Source organism: Babylonia areolata, chromosome 10, assembly GCF_041734735.1.
Source record: "Babylonia areolata isolate BAREFJ2019XMU chromosome 10, ASM4173473v1, whole genome shotgun sequence".
NCBI lineage: Eukaryota > Metazoa > Mollusca > Gastropoda > Neogastropoda > Buccinidae > Babylonia > Babylonia areolata.
In genome coordinates, this window is record NC_134885.1 from 23002053 (window position 1) to 23026460 (window position 24408).

The 24408-nt window shown below is 41.6% G+C and overlaps 1 protein-coding gene and 1 non-coding gene across 2 annotated transcripts; one reads left to right on the forward strand and one right to left on the reverse strand.

Annotated features, from left to right (window-relative positions):
- Nucleotides 1–2051: 2051 nt before the first annotated feature.
- On the reverse strand, nucleotides 2052–2124 carry Trnar-acg (transfer RNA arginine (anticodon ACG)). Its single transcript has one exon. It is a non-coding gene; the product is annotated as a tRNA-Arg (tRNA).
- Nucleotides 2125–2173: 49 nt separating this feature from the next.
- On the forward strand, nucleotides 2174–23516 carry LOC143286505 (uncharacterized). The gene is made up of 12 exons (XM_076594084.1): nucleotides 2174–2277; nucleotides 4532–5582; nucleotides 6805–6966; nucleotides 7743–8028; nucleotides 9891–10000; nucleotides 13310–13474; nucleotides 14874–15007; nucleotides 15389–15483; nucleotides 17490–17544; nucleotides 18360–18629; nucleotides 19707–19761; nucleotides 21510–23516. Exons 2-12 carry the CDS (start codon nucleotides 4606–4608, stop codon nucleotides 22915–22917), a joined length of 3717 nt encoding a protein of 1238 aa, XP_076450199.1. The 5' UTR covers nucleotides 2174–2277; nucleotides 4532–4605; the 3' UTR covers nucleotides 22918–23516.
- Nucleotides 23517–24408: the final 892 nt, after the last annotated feature.

Consider the following 24408-nt stretch of genomic DNA (forward strand, 5'->3'; position numbering starts at 1 on the left):
ATCAAAATGTGACTATACAAGTGTACTTGGGGTAGGGGAATAAGGTGAGGGAATCTGAATGGGCGTTTGTGTGCATGCATGGATGTATATAGGGGGTGGGTCGGGGATACACGTCTGTCAGAATGTGTGTGTGTTAAAACATTTGTTGTTGTTGAGATATTAATGTAATTGAAAGTTGGTAAATTGATACCGTGTTAACTTGAAGGGCTGAAAGGATTAATTCAAATGATTGTGTGTGTGTGTGTGTGTGTGTGTGTGTGTGTGTGTGTGTGTGTGTGTGTGTGTGTGTGTGTGTGTGTGTGTGTGATCGAGCTCATTCAGCTCAGTGGTGTGTGTGTGTGTGTGCGCGTGCGCTTAGAGTTGACTTCATCAAGATTTTGCGCCTTATAAATATTAGTAGTAGAAGTAGTAGTAGTAGTATTTTTTATGTATTTATCTTTTTTTTTTCTTTTTCTTTTTTTTTCTTGTGTTATTTTATTGTATCTATATATCGATTTATTTATTTTATTTTAGATTTTTTTTTCTCGAGGCCTGACTAAGCGCGTTGGGTTACGCTGCTGGTCAGGCATCTGCTTGGAAGACGGATGTGGTGTAACATATTAATATATTAATTGGATTTGACCGAACGCAGCTACTGATACTGATACTGCTAAAATGTCAGTACGACAAAAAGTTAACTCACTCAGTACGGCCAGTCCTCTCTTCTCCTCTACACAGACCCCTCGGATGTCCAGTGGGTGTCCGAGTGAATGACCCAACCTTTAGCCTTCCGTCGTCAGAATTGTGGTATTCTTTGTCAACCTTCACCTCCTCAGTATAAGAGCCTTCCGCTTGCAATATTTTGATGATGGTAATTGGGGTGAAACACTGTTAGCGTCGTCTCTTTCGCCGTTCGTATGGAGAGAGTTAATCTGACAACTATAAACGGTTTTAGTCAGTCAGCGCGCGCGCGCGCGCGTGTGTGTGTGTGTGTGTGTGTGTGTGTGTGTGTGTGTGTGTGTGTGTGTGCGTGCGTGCGTGCGTGCGCGCGCGCGCGCTTGTGTGGCATGTATTCTGGGTAGAGGGCGCGGGAAGAGAGAGAGAGAGAGACGGGAGAGAAATTTATTGCACTGGGGTCCAGCCCAAGTCCACCTCATGGGAGGCCACCGAACTAAAACCACCATCTGCTTTTTCCACAACCTGGGTTTGCTCCCTTTAGTTGGAAAGTTGGGACTCCGTGTGACGAGAAATTGTAGATGTTTCTTTGTTTCACTTTTTAATTTTTCCTCTGACTTTTTTTTTTCTCTTTTATTTCTCTCATTTTTTTCTTATTATCTCTGAATATCTGTTTCTGTCTATTTTTTGGTCTCCATCTCTCTCTCTGTCTCTGTCTCTCAGTCTCAGTCTCTGCCTCTGTCTGTCTGTCATCTGTCTGTCTGTCTGTCTGTCTGTCTGTCTCTCTCTGTCTCTGTTTCTCTCTCTCTCTCTCTCTCTCTCTCTCTCTCTCTCCTTCCCTCCCGCCTCTCTCTCTTTTCCTCCCCACCCCACTCTTTCATTTTCAATTCTCTTGCTCAACAGTTTCTTTTCCTCTCTCTCTCCTTCTCCCTCAAAACGGAATCATATGAGTAGCATTCACAAACACCGAAGGCGTGGACGTCAGGTTCACTCCGTCATTCACACAGAGCAGTGGAGGGGATATAATGTGCCGGGATATTGCCGAATTTGAAATTAATATTTGAGTCCAGTTACAATGAGAAAATTACTCAATGGTCTTCGTAAAAGAAAAGGCATCGCCTTTTCAAATGAGTCTGTGTGTGTGTGTGTGTGTGTGTGAACGAAGATTAAGAGAGGGTTGTGTGTGTTTTTTTAATGCCTGTTTCATGCTCGCCGTTCGGTGGCTGCCGATGGAGCTGTGCACTTTTTCCACGACGTTGGTCTTGATTTTTTTTTTTTTTTTTTTTTTTTTTTTAAAGATATATATAACATAAAATACATTTCAGACAATTGTGATGCATATTTTTCCCAATATATTATTGCATGCGTCGGTGTTCTTTATAAAAAGAAAAAGATTTCGAGCCTGCCAGGATTCGAACCTGGAATCTTCTGATCCGTAGTCAGACGCGTTATCCATTGCGCCACAGGCCCACTTACTTACACAGTTGAAGATTAGTTACCTAAACCGAATGTCAGTGCGCACGCGCTGAATTTCTCTTCAGCAGTTTTTGTGATTTTGTGGTTCTGTGGCCATCATTTGTTCACATAGAGTGACGAACTATCATAGCTGGGTATTAGGAACACGTATGTATTCACTTCATAGACTTCAGCTGAGTTTGAACGATGATATTTGCTGTTTTTGTACGAATGTTAACTTTCCCTTATTCCAAAATGGCGGCATGGTTGTATCACACGTGAATCGGGGTGGCATGGAAATGAAAATCAGTCAACTTTATTATTTTATTATGAGGCAAGAATACTGTCCGTATTTGTAAATGTAGACAGTACATACTTTGAGGATTTGTTTACGAAATAAAGTCGCGTCTTATATTCTCGATTTCATTGCATATTGAATTATGCACGACACTTTCTGTTGATGTGGCAATATTTTGACCGTGATGAAATCGGTGGCAAGGGACAGAGCTAAGACCATGTGAATTGTTCCATTCTCGTCAGTATTATCGTCATGTGATTCCAACATAACAGGTCATGAATACAGAGAGCTACATCACAGTTGTGTGAAGCCGGTGCTTTTGTGTGCAGTGCCAAATTTCGTATCATATGGGAGACCAGCAAATGTGAACATCAGTTTTTTGCACGTTTGTGTTGATTAATGAGAATGAAAATTGTGAAATTTTAATTAATCTTGTCTGGAACTGGAAGAGTAGGATTCTGAATAATCCGATATTTGGTGATGACTGTTTTATAAAAGCAGTGTATACAGGCTAGATCAGTTAGTTTATTGTTTGAGCAACTATCCAGGATGACTCTTTTATCTGTGGTATTGGAAAGTATATATATATATATATCTTTGTATATATGTGTGTGGGGTTGGGGGTGGGAGATATGGGCGTGTGTGTGTGTGCTTGTACAAGTAAGTGTTCATCTGTGTGTGTGTGTGTGTGCTGTGGAAGCTGTGATACATAGACTAGAAATGAGTGTGGAGGAGGGGGGTAGAGGAGGTGCAGGGTAATGTGTGGTGTGTGTGCGTGTGTGTGTGTGTTGGAGCTCATGTATGTTTATATGTATTTGACTGTGCTTTCATATCTGTGAAACTGCACGTTTGGTGCATATTTGTTATGCATGTGTGGGTGTATGTGTGAATGTGTGTCTTCATGTTTTACATTTATTTGCTTACTTATCATCATTGTTGTCTTATTTATTTATTTATTTATTATTATTATTATTTTATTTTTATTATTATTATTATTATTTTATTATTATTATCATTACTTATTTACTACTACCTTTTTTTATATCATAATTATTATTTATTTATTTATTTATGTAAGCTTATCTATTATTTATTCACCTTTTTTTTCTTTTCTTTTTTCTCAAGGCCTGACTAAGCGCGTTGGGTTACGCTGCTGGTCAGGCATCTGCTTGGCAGATGTGGTGTAGCGTATATGGATTTGTCCGAACGCAGTGCGCCTCCTTGAGCTACGGAAACTGAAACTGAAACTGTGGTATCATTCTATTACTGTCATATTGTGAGAGGCTGATCAAAGTTTTCATACCACTAAGCAAACTGAGATTTCATGTTCATGTAAAAGTGAATAAAATGTGTTGTTTTTTTCTCTCAGAAAAAAATGAAACAGTTCAGGACCTTTGAAAGCATTATTTATTATTTGTTTTACATTATAAAACCTTGTTACAAATTTAAGATATGGTAATTGTGTTTGGGATATCTGTAGTTGTACATAATTCATAAATTTCATATAAAATTTACAAAATTACTATGTACTAGTTATTACAACAAAGATAAGAACAAAGAAACCAATCTCGAGCAGATTCTGTTTCAGTCATTCTACCCCCAGCAAACCCACAAAACCACCCACATTCCTTTTTCTCCACTGTCCGCTGCAGTCTCCTGTCTACAACCTTCCCCCTCCACTCCCCATGCATTGCATTTCTCTCAAGGTCCTTAAAACTGTGCCTCAAGCAGTGAGTCCATTGAAATGTCAGGCCTAGGCTAGTACCAGTAGAATGATGTTGAGGTGAAATGGAAGGTTTATTTTCATTCCCAACTGTTGGAAATCATTGAAAGCCACAGTTAATGTGTACTGGTGGTCTGGATACTGTTGTTGTGAGAGTTTCTGTATTAAGTAATATTTAGATTAATTGAAGCTCACACTTTCCCACATTCTTTGTAACTTACACAGTTAAATATTGACAGCCCCCTCTTTTTTTTCTTTTTTTTTTTTACTTTTGATTTTTTGACATGCTTTATCACTTTGACTTTCTTGTAGTCAATTGTCAGACAATACCTATTCAACATTGTGTGTTGATTTTGATCAAGACAGTGCATCAGATGGACTGTGATGACTTTGGTGTGCAGGTGTGGTTGACAGGCTTTGGTTGATCATCAAGACTGACACTGTAGGAGTAGCAGTACACTCACAGTTGATCATCATGCGGAGAATCCGACCTCAGTTCAAACCCAACCTGGGCCCACGCGCAGCAGCACGGCCCAATGACTCCGCTTCCAAAGCCACAGCACAGCGACCTCTGCAGCCTATCCCCCCCAACGCCGTCGGCGGCAAGGTGGACAGCGCCACACATCCAGCGGGGTCAGACAGCAAGTCCTCAGAGGCTGCAGTAGTGGTGGCTGCTTCAGCTGTGAGTGCTGGTGCTGCAGGGTTGTCAGGAGGCGATGTGACCAGTGGCTGTGTGCTGGACAAGCCGTCCACAGGAGCCAGGTCTCCCAGGAAGCTCATCCACGATGGACCCAAGTCGCCCGCCACACGTTCTAAATCACCAGTCGTGCTGCCTAAATCACCTATGCGATCCAAGTCACCTGCACGATCCATGTCACCGGTCATGCTGCCCAAGTCACCTGTGCGATCAAAGTCACCTGCACAACCCATGTCACCACCTGTGCTGCCCAAGTCACCTGTGCGGTCCAAGTCACCAGGTATACTGCTGAAGTCACCTCTGCGACCCAGATCACCTGCCGCTCTGCTCAAGTCACCTGTACAGCCTAAGTCACCTGCTGCCTATCCCAAATCACCTGCTGCTATACAGCTCAAGTTCCCAAAGGCGAGGTCCAAGTCACCAGTAGCGTCTTCGGTAGATCAGTCCGACTCAGCTGTAGCTCTGTCAGCATCACCCTCCAAAGGTCCTGTTGCTCATGACAGCACTAGGATCTCCTCACCAGACAGGTCCGCACCTCCCACACACACAGCAGCAGTGTCAGGGAGGCCAGACACCTCAGGGACAGCCGTAAAGGAAGTGGACAAGAGTTCCTCTGCCCAGGGTAAAGCGACCAACACAGTGAAGACAGCCTCAGGCCCAGGGACGACAGCAAAGCCTGCAGCAAAGCCGGTCATTCGGAGCGCCCGGGCCAGGTTCAAGCCCAACTTGGTGGATCCCAAGAAGAGAAAAGAGAAGTGAGTATCTTCTTCTTTGTTCGTGGGCTGCAACTCCCATGTTCACTTGTATGTACATGAGTGGGCTTTTACATGTACTTGTAACTGTTTTTACCCCACCATGTAGGCAGCCACACTCACTTTTCGGGGGTATACATGCTGGGTGTGTTCTTGTTTACATAACCCGTCAAATGCTGACATGGGCTGCAGGATCTTTAATGTGCGTATTTGATCTTCTGCTTGCTTCTGCTTGTGTATACACATGAAGGGGGTTCAGGCACTAGCAGGTCTGCACATATATTGACCTGGGAGATCGGAAAAATCTCCACCTTATACCCACCAGACACCATTACTCACATTCGAACCCAGGACCCTCAGATTGAAAGTCCAATGCTTTAACCACGATAGTTGTGTCTTAGAAGTGAGTATGATGTATGATAGTCATGTCTGAGAAGTGAGTATGGTGTACAGATAGTCATGTCTGAGAAGTGAGTATGGTGTACAGATAGTCATGTCTGAGAAGTGAGTATGATGTGTGATAGTTGGGTCTGACTATGACTATCAGAACAGTAATGGAAGCAGCTGTTGTCATGTTTATCTGGCCTACAATTTGGAGTGCCTTGCCCAGTATGAGGAATATCTTGTATCTTTAGAGGTAGTCGTGATTGACTGATTCACTTAGGAAAAGTAAAGTTTGATCTTTAGAGAGACTGGGACATAGTTATAAAGTGTTACAGAGACAGAGATATTGTATGTAGACTGGAGAGAGCATGAACATTCCTTTAGTTTGCAGGAAGAAAGAGGTGGGGTTGTTGTTGTTTTTTGAGTCAAATAATTTGCCTCTCAGTCTTTCAGTGATGCTGTTAGCTGTTAGGTTATGTGACACAAGGCAGATGTTTTTAAGTTAAATTGCCATACTGACATTGTTAACCTTATGTATATTTTCTCTGTGTGTGTGTGTGTTTGTGTATGTGTGTGTGTTCATACATTCAGCAGAAATCTTTCCTTGCAGTATCAGTATGGATCTGTTTCAAGTATACAAACACACAAACATGCACGCATGCATGCACACACTTACACACACACGCGCGCACGCGCATGCACACAACACTTGCTCAGGAAACAAGAATTTTATCTCTAGATTACAATGCGTGGGTTCTTGCATTCATGACTCTTTTTTTCTTAAGTTTATTTCACTGAAATGTTGTTGAGTTATGATAAAAAGATGTTCTGTGTGTTACAGGCCAGCTGTTGTGGACAAGCCAACGGCAGAAACAGAACATGTGCACGATAAGAATGAAGATCAAGGTCAAAAGCCTGAATCTGTGTCAAGGCCAGGGGTCAGCGTCATGGAGACAGATGATGCTCCGGTTGTCCATGATGCAAATGATGCAAGTCACACAAGGTTGGTTTGGTTGTCATGCAGTTTGTTGTCTTTGATAATTGTTTTTTCATACTAGTGTTATTAGTTGAATAGTGAGTGTTATAAGTGTTTTATAGTCATGTTATTAGCATTTCAGTAGAAAACAAAGAGTTCTTAGTAAAATACTAACATTATTTTTCATGATAGTGTTAGTTTAATAGTGTTATCAATATTTAATAGTCATATTATTACTATTTCATAAACAAATGTTTTTAGTATTTTATACTAGTGTTGTTAGTATTCATGATAAAAATGTTTTGTGTATGTTATAGAAGTGTTTTTTATTAGAATTTATGTAAGTTTACATTTTCATTTTCAAGGAGGCTTCGATTGTTCAAAGGGTATGGACTGATCCATATATTCTACACAGCATCTGCTGTTGAAAATATTGTATTATAACCATTCATATCATTCACACAAAACATGCATAGGCATAGTTCTGTTTCTTTTAGTTATAGCCTTTTAATTCTGTAGTTGAGATCTGAGTATACCAGAAGGAAGGAAACTGACATTTCATATAATTTGGGAGAGATGTTACTAGCATGAAGTGGATACACCCAGACTGCCTTTTGTGGGGAAGACTGTGACTTTAACTTAAAGGGTCTTTCAGATTGCATCTGGTGCCTTGGCAGGCAGTTAGTTCTAGAACAGCATGGGCACATGAAAAGATAACATTTTTATGCTTGCACAATAGTACACAAGCACCCAGTAATTACACGCACCAAATAACCTGCGTCCGCGTGTTGCACTCTGCACAGTGAGGACACGACAGATGGGGCACCCCCACCCCCACCAGAGTCTGTCACCTCAGACTGTCAGCCTGCAGGTGGAGAGGAGGAGGTAGGCACTGCAGCAGCAGCCGTGGTGGTGGAGGAGCAGGAGGAGGAGGAGGTAGTGGCACCACAGGAAGAGGGGGAGGAGGTGGGGAGTGAGGCAGGGACGTCAGCGGGGAGCAGTGACGTGGCTGACGGGGCCCAGCTGGACACAGGGGGACCCGAGAGCTCTGCTGCTTCTGACGATCTGAACCACAAAAAGTCTGGGAAGGTGTGTGTGTGTGTGTGTGTGAAGGAGGCGCCAGGGGGTGAGGGTGAGGAGGGAGTGCTGTGTTGTGTGTATTTTGGTGCATGGTTGGATGGCATTGACGGTGGGTGTTTAAGTGTGTGTGTGTGTTTAGTGTGTGTGTGTGTGTGCATGTGTGCTAGGTCTGTTCGTTCTTTTGTTTAGCGTCTTTTCACTATCAGTGATATTAGACGTTAAAAAAATAAATAAATAAAATTAAAAAAAATTAAAGGGGTTGGGTGGGGGCATGGGGTATAACTAACATGCTATTACATTTAACAGTAACAATTCAATAATAATAATTATAATAATCAGAAACCATTAACACAATTCTGAAGTGCATTAAAGGAATGTAGAAATAGGGCTATGAACTAATGCCTGTGAAAGTTCGACCATAAGAACCTCATCAGAAATAACTTTACAAAAATCATCTGCAGAATTATTATTCTCTTTGAAATACTTGGGCAAGAAGGTACGTAACTGCTGGCAGTGAAACAAACAATGATGCAAGCTGAACTGCTTACCACAGATGCATGTAACATTTTTACTATACTTTATCTTCAGCGCATCAAGTTTTATACGGAAGAAAGTAGAGGTTATTAATCTTGTATAGCAAGCTGATGGATTCGGTATCTTTTCTTTAATAATATTCTCGGGGAATAATGTTCCTTTATGGTTTAAAAACTTTAACTTCCATCGGTTCTGAAATCGACCCCATGCTGATTTTTCTAACAAAGTGTATGCCTCTTTTACGGAGAGACGGACATGGATTTTTGTCGATTGTTCTGAATCTTGCGCTCCTCTTTTAGCTGCTTTATCAACAGTTTCATTGCCAAGAATGCCCACATGAGAAGGCACCCAACAAAAACTTACCTCAGTCCCTTTAATCCTTAAACAATGTACCAAATGATTTGCCTCAATAACTAAGTCAGGTCTTGTTTCAAGGCTGAATAGTTCTAGAGCATAAAGTACTGATTTGGAATCAACAAAGAATGCTATTTTCGAGAAAACTATTTGATGGCTCACTAAGTAGTTCAGAGCTTGTATAATAGCAATTAGCTCAGCTGTGAATATGGAAAGGTGTTTTCCAATAAAGTAAGATTTTTCAACTTTAAAGGCAGGAATATAGAAAGCCGCACCAGCGTTTTTGTCATCAAGAACAGATCCATCTGTAAATACATGGAGATGATTCTGATATTTTTCTGTTATATGAATTCTGGCAGTACTTGTCGTGATATTGATGTTTTCTTCCTTTTTTGTTTCAGAATAAGTGATATCAAAATCCGCTTTCAACATTTCCCAAAAAGGAACAGGAGAATGATGTGGTTTTGCAGCTAACTCTTTCATGTGTGTGTGTACATGTGTGTAAAGTGTGTGTACATGTGTGCTTGGTGTGTGTGTGTGTGCATGTGTGTTAAGTGTGTGTACATGTGTGCTAGGTGTGTGTGTACATGTGTGTTAAGTTTGTGTGAGTGTCTTAATTTGTGTGTGTGTGTAAAGTGTGTGTGTGTGTGGTATGTGTGTGTGTGTGTGTTTGTAAATTGCATGTTAACTTTGTGTGTGTCTGTAAAGTGTGTGTGTGGTATGTGTGCATGTGTGTTAAGCAAGTGTGTTTATGAAATTGTGAAAAGATGTGTTTGAAAGATTGTATTTCTAACTTCAAAATCAAAATAAGCTCATCAGCAACTCACAGTTCTAATGATATAACAAAAGAAGTGTGCATGCTGTGTATATTCAGAATATTTAGTCATTAATTTCTTGAAACACATGCTTTTATTCTGAGCTTGATGTTCACCCATGAGAGTGATAGAGCGATGAAGTGAAGTGGCTGCGATCATCACTTTCAGAAGGCGCGGCGTTCCAAACCAGTGTTGCCATCGACGGAAAAGCCAGCCGACAGAGGGAAGATGAAGATGAGTGATTTCATCTACTGGAACCCTGCCAGGAACCCCATGACGTGAGTGTGGTGCTGTCGGAGTGTGTATGTGTGTGTGTGTGTGTGTTGCTTTTGTATGTGTGTTTGTGCATGTGTGTGTTGCTTGCGTGTGTGTGCTTGTGAGTGAATGTGTGTGTGTGTATGTGTGTGTGTTTGTGTGTGTGTGTGTGTTTGCTTGTATGTGTGTGTGTATGTGTGCTTGTGTTAGTGTGTGTTGGCATGTTTTGGTGTGTTTGTGTGTGCAAGAATGTGTGAGTGTATGTGTGTGTGTGAGCATGTGTGTGTAGGTATGTGTGAGTGTGTGTGTGTGTGTTTGTGTGTCTGTGTGTTTGCATATATGTGTGTGTTTGTGTGTTTGTAGAACTCTTGGCCCTACTGCCTGATAGACAGCTTACTTAAATTTCTGTCAGATCATGGCATATGACGTACCTGTTTTTCTCAATTGATTTTTCTCATTTGGACACAGTGAACCAGTGAGACGAAGAAATTGTTGAAATTCTTTGGCTGTGAAGAAACCAGTCACATGTATATCAGCGTAAAAATTCATAAATTGGTATTCGATTTTCTTGATGCCCTGTTTAGCTATAACTACGTGCGTATTGCTAAACAGGCATGGATGTTGATCCGTAGCTTACTCTTTGGATAGTAAGTTTTCTTCTCAATAGAACTCAGTCCATCCGCTTTCATTCTGCCCACTCTTCTCTAAAATCTACTTCTACTGGTGCACCCCAAGGTACAGTGCTGTCCCCTGTTCTTTTTACACTGTACACAAATGACTGCAGAGGCACGGAGGAAACTCCTGTCATAAAATATTCTGATGATTCAGCAATTGAAGATCTGTCCAACTCTGATGCTATTTATTTCAGTGAAATTAAAAAGTTCTGTTCCTGGTGTGAGAAAAACTATCTGGATCTCAACGTATCAAAAACAAAAGAAATGTTAATAGATTTTCGGAAAGACCCCTTGCCTGTAGCTGACCTTGTTATTGATGGTCAAACAGTGGAGAGGGTCAGTGAATATAGATATTTAGGGACCATCTTAGACAATAAGCTGACTTTTGTCAGAAATGTTGATTCCATTCATAAGAAATGTCAATCTAGAATTTTTTGTTTACAGAAGCTTAGAAATGTTGGTATAAATTCAAATATTCTTCAAAGTTATTATCGATGTTGTATCGAGTCCGTGCTTACAGTTTCATTTATGTGCTGGTATGGAAGTTTGGGAGTGAGGAGTAAGCGTGTTTTGAACGATGTCATGAGTGTATGCCAGGGATCAGGTTCGACATCGGTCATCGGTCATTGACGCATTTAATTTTGAAATGACCTATTGTTTTTCAAGTTGCCAGGTCACATGACTTATTGTTCTTATGACCAGTCGGTCAACCAAAGTAACCATCTCTCTCTCTCTCTCTCTTTAACGATCACGATCGCTTTGTCGTCTGCTCCTACAGGAAATGACTATAAACTGGTTTATTAAAATACGGATCCGTGACGAAACGAAATCCGAAACGAATCTTTATCGCTGCCTTTCGCGAGCTTCGGCGAGAAGAATTGGCGTTCCCACTTTTGCATTAACCGATTGTGAGAGGGGGTTCAGCGCACAGAATCGAATTCTGACAGCCCTCAGAAACAGACTGAATCCCCTCACACAAAACAACTGCTCTCTGTCAAGCTGGGCAAGGTGGCACCCGAAGATGCCCTCGGTGCATGGAAGGCTGCAAAACCAAGGGTTGTCCTTGCGTCATCTTCCCGCAAGGCATAATCGCCTGACAGCAGTAAATGAGCCAGTCGTATATGTTTTCTAGTCAACGCAGAAGACCAGAACATTGCATTTTCTTGTCAGAAATCAATCTTAATTTCTTTTTTTTTCTAGTCAATGAACGACCAGAATGGCCAATGTATTACATTTTCCTTTCATTTATGCATTATTAAAGTTTGAAAAAGCCCGGGACGGGTGATATTTGACCTATTGATTTTCAAAATGACCTATTGATTTTATGTTCTTCCAGTCATATGACCTATTGTCTATTGAACCCAACCTGATCTCTGGTATGCAGTGAAACTGTGGGAGTGAAACAAGCTAGTATGCAAGAGCTGTATGAAAGTCGAGTGGTTAAAAAAGCAGGCAGATAGCAACTGATGACACCCATATTTTAGCAAAGTATTATGAGCTGTTGCCATCAGGACGACGCTACAGAACTTTTAAGTTGAAATCCAAAGCTCTGAAGACTTTTATTCCACGTTCAATCCACCTTTTAAATTCTTGAGAACTGTGTGTGTGTGTGTGTGTGTGCGCGCGCGCGCACGCACTCTCATGTGAGACGTGTGAAAGTCCGTGCATGATAGGCTGTACCTTGTTCTAGTTGTGGGGTGTGTGTGTGTGTGTGTTTACTGAGCTTAAAACGTGACAATTGGTTATAATGAATGTGCAATATGTAGGAAGAATAATGTGCAATATGCAGGATGAATGTACAATGAATATGTCTAATGCTAACGTACATATTCTAAATATATTTCTGTTTAATAATTACGATGTAATAATTAATTGCAATGTTTTTAAAAGCGAATATGTGAAATGCTTTTATTTCAGATCATATGTTTATTACACTTGTTTAATTAAGTTATCCATGTGTGTGGGGTGTGTGTGTGTGTGGGGGGGGGGGGGGGGGTGCGGTGCGGGTGTGTGCTGATTATCTGGTTGTGGTTTTCCACAATTCATCTTTATTCTTATCTTATCTATTATAATCAATGTGCAGTATAGTAGGCTATGTTTATAATTATATTCAAATAATGTTTCTTAATTCTTTCTATTTTTACATTAAGAATACTAGTTATTACCTGCAGTGTGTGGATGTATGTATGAAATGATGTATGTGATATTTTTTTACATTTGTATCTTCGTAATATTTGTAGGGGCTGTTGTTGGCTTTTACAGTTATGGTCCCCATGTTGTTTACTTGTCTATGTTGTGATAAGGCACCTGACCAAATTTCTCCAGTTGGAGATAATAAAGTTATTCTTATCTTATATTATCTTATCTTACTGTTTATCACAAAGAAGAAATCTGTTGCCTGCACGAAAAAAAAAAAAGAGAAGAAATTGTTGTGCTTACCCCAAACCAACAATTTTCCTCTAGCTGCGGTCTAATGTGACATGCTGCCAATAAAATCACTGTAGTAAACCAAGAAGAAATGTGAACAAGAGAGTGGTGCTTTCCCCAAACCTAGTTGTTCACATCTAGCTGTGGTTTAATGCGACATGTTCGATGTTGCCAATAAAATCACTGTTTAAAATCACTGTGTTAAACCAAGAAGAAACGTGCTGCCCACAGGAAAAAGGAGAACAAGAGAGTGGTGCTGACACCCCCGGCTGCGGAGGAAGAGGAGGCAGAGGGGAAGGAGGGTGAAGGGGAGCAGGAGGAGGAGGAGGGAGAGGAGGTCCCCGTGGTGCAGCTGAAACTGGACGCCAACAACCAGATCATCCTGAACGAGGAGAGGTAGGTACACCTGGTGACTCTGGCACCTGTCTTGATGCCAGCAACCAGATCATCCTGAACGAGGAGAGGTAGGTACACCTGGTGTCTCTGGCACCTGTCTTGATGCCGGCAACCAGATCATCCTGAACGAGGAGAGGTAGGTACACCTGGTGTCTCTGGCACCTGTCTTGATGCCAGCAACCAGATCATAGGAGAGGTAAGTTCACCTTGTGTCTCTGACACCTGTCTTGATGCCAGCAACCAGATCATCCTGAACGAGGAGAGGTAGGTACACCTGGTGTCTCTGACACCTGTCTTGATGCCAGCAACCAGGTCATCCTGAACAAGGAAAGGTAAGTTCAACTGGTGTCTCTGGCACCTGTCTTGATGCCAACAGCCAAATCATAGGAGAGGTAAGTTCACCTGGTTTCTGTGTCACCTGTCTTGATGCCGATCAGGAGAGGTAGGTTCACCTGGTTTCTCTGGCACCTGTCCTAAAAAGGTTAAAGGTCCCATAGCCCTCTGCAGCCACTGGGGCGGTGAATTCATATCTACTGTGACAGGTGCTTGGCTTTGGAAGTCAGGGTCCGATCCTCTCCTTCCGATGTTTTAACTTTCCCCACCGGAAGTCATCTACCCATTCACGTCTGGGTGGAGAGAGGAAAATCAGAGTAAAGTGCTGTACCCAAGGACACAAAACCATGTCGAAACATGGTCTGGAACTTGATCACTGGTGAACACTGGATCAGAAGTCTAAAACACCAAGCTGATTCTGCCTTGACGCTCCCTCATTCTGTTTTGGGTGCATGAGTTTTGTTGCCTGAGAGTTGGGCTTTGGTATTATATTTCTCTTGTCGCAACAGATTTCAGGCTGCTCTCCCCAGGGAGAGCAGGTCACTACAGCGCAGCACCGCTATGACACAGCAAACTGTTGCCCGCGTGTTGTGAATCTGTGTGTGTGTGTGTGTGTGTGTGTGTGTGTGCGTGCTGGTGTGTAAGTGTGCACGAGTTCACTGAGTGTTGCTCATGGCCCATTTTTGTGCTTACTTTATGTCATTCATTTGCCTCATGTGTGTCTTTCACTTTATTATGTTTTAATGTACTTGCCTATTTGTTTAATTTGTTTTATTATTTCCTTTTATTTTGTGATGTAATCTTAAACAGTGTAATACTATTTGATTCAGCTGTTGATACATGTCATGGGAATGATATAAAACAAGGCTTCTTGACATGATGGCTGCCAAGTAAAGACATCCTTATTCATGCTCTGTTTCAAAGTGGTTTAGTGTGTATGTCGTCCAATGTGATTACGTTGTTAACCCTGTAAAAACACAATTCATTTTATGTCAATGCTTCACACAAACCTAGGGTAGGGTCTCATGGCTTACGTGTGTGTGTGTGTGTGTGTGTGTGTGAGCAGCATGACGGTGGCAGGCAAGAAGTCTGATTCGCAGCACCAGCCCACAGAGATAGTGGAGGAGGACGAGGATCGCTTCATCACCAGCCACAGCTTCCGCGACAAGGCCCAGCGCTCCAAGAAGTGGTCCAAGAAAGGTCAGGGGTCTGCTGGCACATGCTCTGTCTGTCTGTCTGTCCTGTAAAAGCAAAGTGAGCATTGATGATGAATGGTTTTCTACTGTAGTGACTGCATTTCCAGCTTAGTCTTTTGTGAAAGACTATGACTCTCAAACTAGGAGGCAAGATTGTACTGGCTTTTCATGCTGCAGCCTTGGGGTCTAGTTGGCCTTTGGGGACCATCCTCAATGCTGACTGTCCTAAAACCCTCTTGGCTTAGAAAGTGGGGATGTGACTTGGGCAAAACACTCCATGATAATCAAATTCTAGCCTAAATAGGCGGGACAGTAGGTACGTCCTCTGCTGTTCTGATTATGTTGGACATGATTGACTGTCATATGTATTCACATTGTGTTTCAGAGACGGAGCGATTCTTTGGCGCCCTGAGGCTGGTGGGGACGGACTTCTTCCTCATGGCCAAGATGTTCCCCAGCCGCTCCCGAAAGGACCTCAAGGTCACTCTGCTGTTTCCTTTCTTGTCTTCTGATGTTGTCGTTGGCTTTGTAGTTGTTATTTCTCTGTGTGATAGTGCATGTCAGTGCTTTAAACAGCAGAATGCTGCAGTCTTCTGTGTTTAGATCGATGAAGGCAGTTCTGAAATTCTGTCATTTTTGTGTTTTCTTACTTTCCAGCTCATTTAGCCTTTACCTGTGTCGGGATTTTTGTTGTTGTTTATTTGTTTTGTATTTTTAGGGCATCTTTCTTTGTTGCCTTCTGCTTCTTCAAGGCACGCTTTGATTCAGGCAAGTCACTTTTCTTTGCCGGAGTACCAGATTTACCAGAGCCTGACTGAGAGTCTGTTGTCTGTCTCTTTCTCCATTTTCTGCTACACAATCTCATCATCTTGCCATGTCTTGCACATATTTACTTTAAAGACACTGTCAGTTTGATGTGTAAACCTTAAAATTTTGCGTGGCATGAGGTAGCAGCTCCACTTGTTAACCCTGATGCATTTTCATTGGTGGGTTGGTGATTATTTACTTGAAACAAGCAAAAATTTGCGGAGCTTTGAAAAGGCATCTTCACAGGCCAGTTTACAGTGCTCAACCCAGTTTTGCTTTTTCTTGCTTTCCAGCCCTTTTTAGCCTTTAATTGTTAGGGATTTTCTTGTTGTTGTTGTTGTTTTGTTGTTGTTGCTTTTTTGTTTGTTGTTTTGTTTGTAGGGGTGTCTTTTTCCATAAAGGCAGTTCTGAAATTCCACTGTTTTGCCTTGTCTTGCTTTCCAGCCCATTTAGCCTTTGCCTGTTAGGGTTTTTTTTGTGTTTATTTGTTGTTGTTTTTTGTTGTTGTTGTTGTTTTCTTTCTTCTTTTTTTTTTTTTTTTTGTTTGTTTGTTTTGTATAATAAGTGTGTCTTTCTCTGTGCCCTATGCATTCATTATGATGGGAGCATGGCCAGTGTGCTCCCTTTGGTGTTTTCAGGGTGATGCTCTTGCCCCATCTTCCACGGTCAGGGTCTGTCAAATGAAAATAGTATTTTTTCCATATTAAAGGTGTTTTTTGGGGGAGGGGGGGATGAGAGTTGCAGTGCTTCTGGAAATATTTTCCACAACCATTAAAAAAAAAAAAAAAAAACACCCACAATAACATCCTTTCCTTCTCCATGCCGTGTTCTTTCTGGAAAGCTGACCCACTCAGTTGGTAGGTTTCAGTGATGTGCCCCTTCAAGGGAACTCAGTCCTAGCATTTATTTGAGTGATCTCCACTTGGTGAACATTTTTTGAATTTGCGCTTGTCCATTTATGCATAACACACTATTGTCAGGTAGGTGATATTCACAGAGTGTGGTTGTGCAAGTTTCCAGGACAAAAAGATTGTTTAATTTGTATGGTTTCCCTCATCAGAAGCAGATGCTGCCTACATGAGATAATCAGAGTGCTCTGTTGTTTTCTGAAATTATACCCGTGTTTGTATGAATGTGTACAGATATTTGTGTGTACATGCAAAATGTGAATGTATACATGGAAATTTAAAAGTATGTATATAGGTATGTTCGCATATATGTATATCATTATGTATCTATGTATGAATATGTGTTTGTGAAACATGTATCAAAGTATGTTTATTACTATAATTTAGGTATGTGTTCTGATTTCCTTCATGAATGAAATTGTAAATGCGTTTTCTTGTCAGAGGCATTGTTAAAGATGAGTTTGAAAAGAAAGGTACCTTCCTGGAAAGGGGTAAAAAAAAAAAAAAAAAGTTGTAAAAAAAAGATAATGAGAATGCTATATAACATAACTGAACCTGCTGATATCTACACAGAGCAGTACAAAGGGTGATTGGAGACTAACTCACGTGGGATGTTCTGAGTACAGACAAAGCAGACATGTCTGGATATGTTTTCTTGCAACACAGTTTTTCACCTGACAAAGTTATTTGTGTATATGCGTGTACTTTATTTGAATCCTTCCCTGTGTGCTGAGGATGAGTGGTGAAAAATTTTGTTTGTATTTCTAACAGAACAAATTTTCCAAGGAGGATAAGCAGAATCGAGCTCTCATCGACAAGGCATTACGTAAGAGGCTGCTTTACCTTAGTTGGACGTTCTGTTGTTGATATGAATTGTGCTGTCGGACTTTGTTCAGCTATCCTGGTTGTTAACTAATATTGTTGAGAGCAGTTATGGTATCTAATATCATTGTCTTTGTTGAACAGACTAGATAATTTATCATGGCTTACGTGTGTGTGTGTGCTATAGCAAGATGTATCAGTAGATAAATAAATAAATAATTAAACGAGCGAATCAGTTTTGGTATTGAAGTGTAAGTGAGGAAGGAGACTACTGTCTTTTTTGTCTTTTTTTTTTTTTTATCCTGTTGTGGTGTATGTTAATTGTGTAAGTAATCCAAATACCACCTATTGTTATAGGATATAAATGATAATGATAGTAATAATAAAATGCAACACAATAAAATAAAATGAAATATCAAAAACAACTTATCAAAAAAAGAGAATAATAATGATAATAAAAAATAAATGGTAATGATGGTAATAATAATAGTAATATTTGATGATATTGATGACGATAGTAATAATGATAATAATGAACAATTAGATCCGTAATAGATAAATAGAAAAAATGAATAAATAGATAAATAAATAGAAATGAGTAAATGATTTTTTTTTTTTATAGAAATAATCGATAAATAAATCACACACACACACACACACACACATGATGATAAAAAATAAATAAAAATGATATAAATATATATATACTTGAGTGAGATAAAACAAAAGAAGAAAAATTAGAAAAAAATAAAAAATAAAAAATAAAACTACAGTCACTCAGTAGCTAACCCTGATGTCCCTGTGCTGACTGCCTCACAGAGGAGCACGTGGAGTTCACCAAGAACCACTTTGAGAAAGCTGAAGAGGAGGATGCTGCCGAGATTCGCCACCAGAAAGCCTTGGCTGAAGAGAAGAAGAAGAAACAGGCGGAGAGAGGGAAGAAAGAGCGAAAGGAGAAGGCTGAGGAGGAGGAGGAGGAGGCGGAGGAGATGGAGGGCGACGAAGAGGTGGAGAAGAAGTTAGAAGCCGACGAACGAGAAGAGAGGAAAGAGAACAGCCGCAAAAGGCGTAACGGAAAATTGTATAAAGGTAAGTGTGTGTGTGTGTGTGTTTATGTGTGGTAGTGTGAGAAAGTGAATGTATGTGTGTCTGTGTGCCTTTGAGTTTGTGTATGTTTGCAAAGTTATTTGTGTGTATTTTTGTTTGAGTGCATGACAGAAACAAGTTTAAGAATGGTCAGATATATTGCTTTTGGAATGGATAAACTGTAATGTTGCGTCATCAGTACTGCCATCAGGGAACTGATGGCAGATAGTTTCTTTTTTTGTTGATGACCAAAAAAAAAAAAAAAAAAAAAAGAAATAAAACAGAATGTTCTATTGATGTTGACTTAATTATCCTTTTTTAACAACAGTCTTTGAGGGGTTTTTTTTGGAGTGGGTGGGGGTGTTGGTGTTAGTTTGTTGTTTACTATGTTGATGGGATGCAGTGTTTTCACTGATATTGAATGGGTGATGTCTTTTGACATAATGTTTCACTGATATTGAATGGATGATGTCTTTTGACAGAATGTTGCACTGATATTGAATGGATGATGTCTTTTGACATAATGTTTCACTGATATTGAATGGATGATGTCTTTTGACAGATTGTCTCACTGATATTGAATGGATAATGTCTTTTAACAGAATGTTTCACTGATATTGAATGGATGATGTCTTTTGACAGATTGTTTCACTAATTGAATGGATGATGTCTTTTGACAGATTGTTTCACTAATTGAATGGATGATGTCTTTTGACAGATTGTTCCACTGATATTGAATGGATAATGTCTTTTGACAGAATTTTTCACTGATATTGAATGGATGATGTCTTTTGACAGAATGTTTCACTGATATTGAATGGAAGATGTCTTTTGACAGAATTTTTCACTGATATTGAATGGATGATGTCTTTTGACAGATTGTTTCACTAATATTGAATGGATGATGTCTTTTGACAGAATTTTTCACTGATATTGAATAGATGATGTCTTTTGACAGAATTTTTCACTGATATTGAATGGATGATGTCTTTTGACAGAATTTTTCACTGATATTGAATGGATAATGTCTTTTGACTGAATGTTGCACTAATACGGAGTGGGTAACGGGTGTGGTTTCAGATGAAGCCAAGTTCTCTGGATACAAGAGGAGACGTGCTGAAGCTCCTCAGTCTGGGTAAACTCTTTGGTTTGTTTGTCAAACTTAAGTGTGTGTGTTGGTGTGTGTGTGGGGGGAGAGGGGGTATGCCTACACGTGTGGACTCTTGATCTCTGAACATTTTATTTGTCAGACTATTTTGACGCAAGTAAACTAAAAACAACAACAACAAAAAAACAAACATGATTTAATTGTAAGAAATAATTTATGGTGTTGTCAACTAAAGTAGAAGACTTTTACCACTCACCAACAATGTAGTGACCTAGAAAACACTGACCACAGTGTAGTCACCTAGAAAATATTGACCACAAAGTAGTCACCTAGAAAACACTGACCACACAACAAAGTTTTCACCTAGAAAACTGACCGCAATAACAGTGTAGTCACCTAGAAACCACTGACCACACAACAGTGTAGTTACCTACAAACACTGACCACAAAAAACAGTATAGTCATCTAGAAACACAGACCACAAAGTAGTCACCCAGAAACCACTGACCTCACAACAACAATGTAGTCACAAAGAAACCACTGACCACACAACAATGTAGTCACAAAGAAACCACTGACCACACAACAATGTAGTCACAAAGAAACCATGGACCACACAACAACAATGTAGTCACAAAGAAACCACTGACCACACAACAACAATGTAGTCACCCAGAAACTACTGACCTCACAACAATGTAGTCACAAAGAAACCACTGACCACACAACAACAGTGTAGTGACAAAGAAACCACTGACCACACAACAACAATGTAGTCACAAAGAAACCACTGACCACACAACAACAATGTAGTCACAAAGAAACCACTGACCACACAACAACAATGTAGTCACAAAGAAACCACTGACCACACAACAATGTAGTGACAAAGAAACCACTGACCACACAACAACAATGTAGTCCCAAAGAAACCACTGACCACACAACAATGTAGTCACAAAGAAACCACTGACCACACAACAACAATGTAGTCCCAAAGAAACCACTGACCACACAACAATGTAGTCACAAAGAAACCACTGACCTCACAACAATGTAGTCACAAAGAAACCACTGACCACACAACAACAATTTAGTCACAAAGAAACCATGGACCACACAACAACAATGTAGTCACAAAGAAACCACTGACCACACAACAACAATGTAGTCACAAAGAAACCACTGACCACACAGCAACAATGTAGTCACAAAGAAACCACTGACCACACAACAACAGTGTAGTTACAAAGAAACCACTGACCACACAACAACAATTTAGTCACAAAGAAACCACTGACCACACAACAACAGTGTAGTTACAAAGAAACCACTGACCACACAACAATGTAGTCACAAAGAAACCACTGACCACACAACAACAATGTAGTCACAAAGAAACCACTGACCACACAACAACAGTGTAGTTACAAAGAAACCACTGACCACACAAAAATGTAGTCACAAAGAGACCACTGACCACAACAACAATGTAGTCACTCAGAAACCACTGACCACACAACAACAATGTAGTCACAAAGAAACCACTGACCACAACAACAATGTAGTCACTCAGAAACCACTGACCACACAACAACAATGTAGTCACAAAGAAACTACTGACCACACAACAATGTAGTCACCCAGAAACCACTGACCAAACAACAACAGTGTAATCACAAAGAAACCACTGACCACAAAGCAGTCACAAAGAAACCACTGACCACAAAGCAGTCACAAAGAAACCACTGACCACACACTGCGCTGTCTTTCAGCCTGACCACACAGCAGGAGGTGGTGGAGATCCTGGTCAACATGAGTCAGGTGGCCGCCGTCAAGAAGAGAGAGGCCGCCCGAGGTGAGGATACCACAAGTGAGACGCCCAGCTCAGTGGTCTCAGAACCGGATGCTACAGCAGCCACCAGTACCACCACCTCCCCCTTCGTACCCAGGGTGGCTCGGCCTGTCCTTCCCCCACAGCTGTCCACCTCCACACAGGTGCTGATCGACCCGGAAGTCAGCGTGACTCAGTGGACCGTGCCTGAGGAGCCAGACGCTGAGGGTACACCCACCCTGAACCGCAGCAACCCCAACCCCAACCCCTCAAATGACCAGGAGACTGGCCTGCTGTTCAGACCAGGCGTCCCTCGGTCCAGCTTTGAGAATGCAGCTTCCGGTCTGACAGGGGTTGGGGAAGCATCCTCGGTGTGTGTGAGTGCCCCTGCTGTGGATGGTGCTGGTGGGGTGGGGACGCAGGTGGCGTCGCTGTCTGCAGGGAGTGCTGACAGCATGGTGGACATCTCGGCCTTCATCGAGGGGCTGCAGGCCCAGGCCTCCACTCCGGTGGACGTGGTGCTGGTGGAGCAGAACGTGGAGGGCCAAGGGGAGGGCTGGGTCCACGTCTACCTCGTGCCTCGCATCACCACCTTGCACCCAGAGGGAGGTCCCCAGCAGAACAGCCTTCAGGGAGGTGCACAGAACAGCCTTCAGGCAGTGAACAGCCTGCAGGGAGGTGCACATCACAGCCTTCAGGGAGGTGCCCAAAACAGCCTTCAGGGAGGTGCCCAGAACAGCCTTCAGGGAGGTGCCCAGAACAGCCTTCAGGGAGGTGCCCAGAACAGCCTTCAGGGAGGTGCCCAGAACAGCCTTCAGGGAGGTGCACAGAACAGCCTTCAGGGAGGTCCACACAACAGCCTTCAGGGAGGTGCACAGAACAGTCTTCAGGTAGGTGCCCAGAACAGCCTTCAGGGAGGTCTGCAGCAGAACAGCCTTCAGGGAGGTGCCCAGAACAGCCTTCAGGGAGGTCCACAGAACAGCCTTCAGGGAGGTCTGCAGCAGAACAGCCTGCAGGGAGGTGCACAGAACAGCCTGCAGGGAGGTGCACACTGGATGCAGACTGCCGGGGGGGCAGTGGCGGCAAACAGTGCTGTTGTTGGTGGGGCAGGTCCACTGTTGGAAGGGCACGACAGGCCCCACTTCCAGGCATCAACTGCAGCAGGCACAAGGGCATTACCAGTGATCATGCCAGAAGATGTGACAGTGAGCAACATTATTCATTCCCATTGGCCTGGCGAGGTAGCTGCCAGGAACAGCATACAGACGGCTGTTGAACCTATGAACAGTGATGTTGGTGTCGGAATGTTGACAGAGGGAGGTGATAGGAACAGCTTACTGTGGAGCTGATTGTATTTAGAAATTTGTGATGATTTTGGTTCTGCCAAAAGTACCGACATGTTTTTAAAGAGAATCCTGTGCACTGGGGGTAGGGACAGTGCTGCTCAGGTCTTTGTTTTGCTCCCATGTCTAAACACACTGTTCTTTCTCAGAAGTAGTTTTTGTTGTGTTTTTTTGCGGGTTATTTTTTTCTGTTTTGTTTTTTTGTTGTTTCTGTGATCTCCTCTCCACTGAAATTCAGACCATATTCAGGATATTTGCTGAATGCTGCTTGCATTTCAACATCACCCCAGAGCTGGGGACATTTCCAGGTACTGAGGTGGGTCACTTGGTGTGAAATTGGGTTGAGTTTGGCTTGAAGTTGGAAATGCCTTACGGTGTGTGTGGGGGTCACTTGTTTTAACTTATGTGGATCATTTTTCTGTGTGTGTTTGTATGTGTGTAGTGGGGGTTGGGGAGGGGGATGTGTACGCTTATGTGTGAGTGTGTGTGGTATGTATATATTTTACTTATTACTGTATAAATTGGGGGCATGAGGGGTGGCTCTCATGACACTGAAAGGGTTGATGCTTTTTGACTCACGTTGAATAATATGAGAAGTATAAAGATTGGAGACCAAAGTTTGTTTGCAATATGGAAAAATTATATATATATATATATATATATATATATATATATATGATGCTTAATTTATTTCAGTTACATTACTTATTGAGTTCACTTTGTTTTTACATCATTGATTGTAACAAAGACTGAAAGAGTAGACCAAAAAATCAGATCACACATTGGTGTTGGAGTATGTGCATACCCATGTGTGTGTTAGTGTGTCACTCTGTGTGTGTGTGTTTGTGAATCTGTGTGTCCCAGTGTATGTATCCTTTGAGTAATTAACTAGTTGAGGGGAAAGGGTTGATTCCTGGAATACTCAGAATGACGCATGACAACTGTTTGCTTGTAAAATGCATGCACAGGGATATGTTTGCTAGTTGTTGTTGTTTTTTTTTGTGTTTCCGTTTCCTTGTATTTGCATGTTCATTGATATTGGTTAGTAAGGCATTCAAACCCAGGACCCCAGGAATGAAGTGGGGCTGCAGTGAACTACAGGACAGGGGCAGGCAGGAAGCTGATGTCATGCTGAGTCACCTTCATTCCAGCATGACAGTCTGATCACTCTTGTGTCTGGTGCTGGCTTTTGTTGTCCTTGCTGTCCCTTAGTATGTTACAGTTCCGGTATAACTTGGGTTTTATTTTTAAGCTCTGTTTGGACTATGACTTACGAAGGACAGTGTGGTATGAACAGCACATTGCGTGTGTGTCAGTTTTTGTGTGTGTGTGTGTGTGTGAAACTGGCTCTGTCGACTGATAATGGACAGTGTTGTTGATATCACATTCATTGACAGTGTGTGTGTATGTATGTGTGTGTTTGTGTTTGTAAGTGACTGTCTCGGTCTCAGCCTTCAAAGCTTTTAGCTACTTGTTCATACTTGACCGGTCATTCTG

Coding starts and splice junctions, on each gene's coding strand:
- LOC143286505 (XM_076594084.1), top strand. CDS start 4,606: ATGCGGAGAATCCGACCTCAGTTCAAACCCAACCTGGGCCCACGCGCA. Junction 6,967..7,742: donor AATGATGCAAGTCACACAAG/GTTGGTTTGGTT, acceptor CACTCTGCACAG/TGAGGACACGACAGATGGGG. Junction 18,630..19,706: donor TAACGGAAAATTGTATAAAG/GTAAGTGTGTGT, acceptor GTGTGGTTTCAG/ATGAAGCCAAGTTCTCTGGA.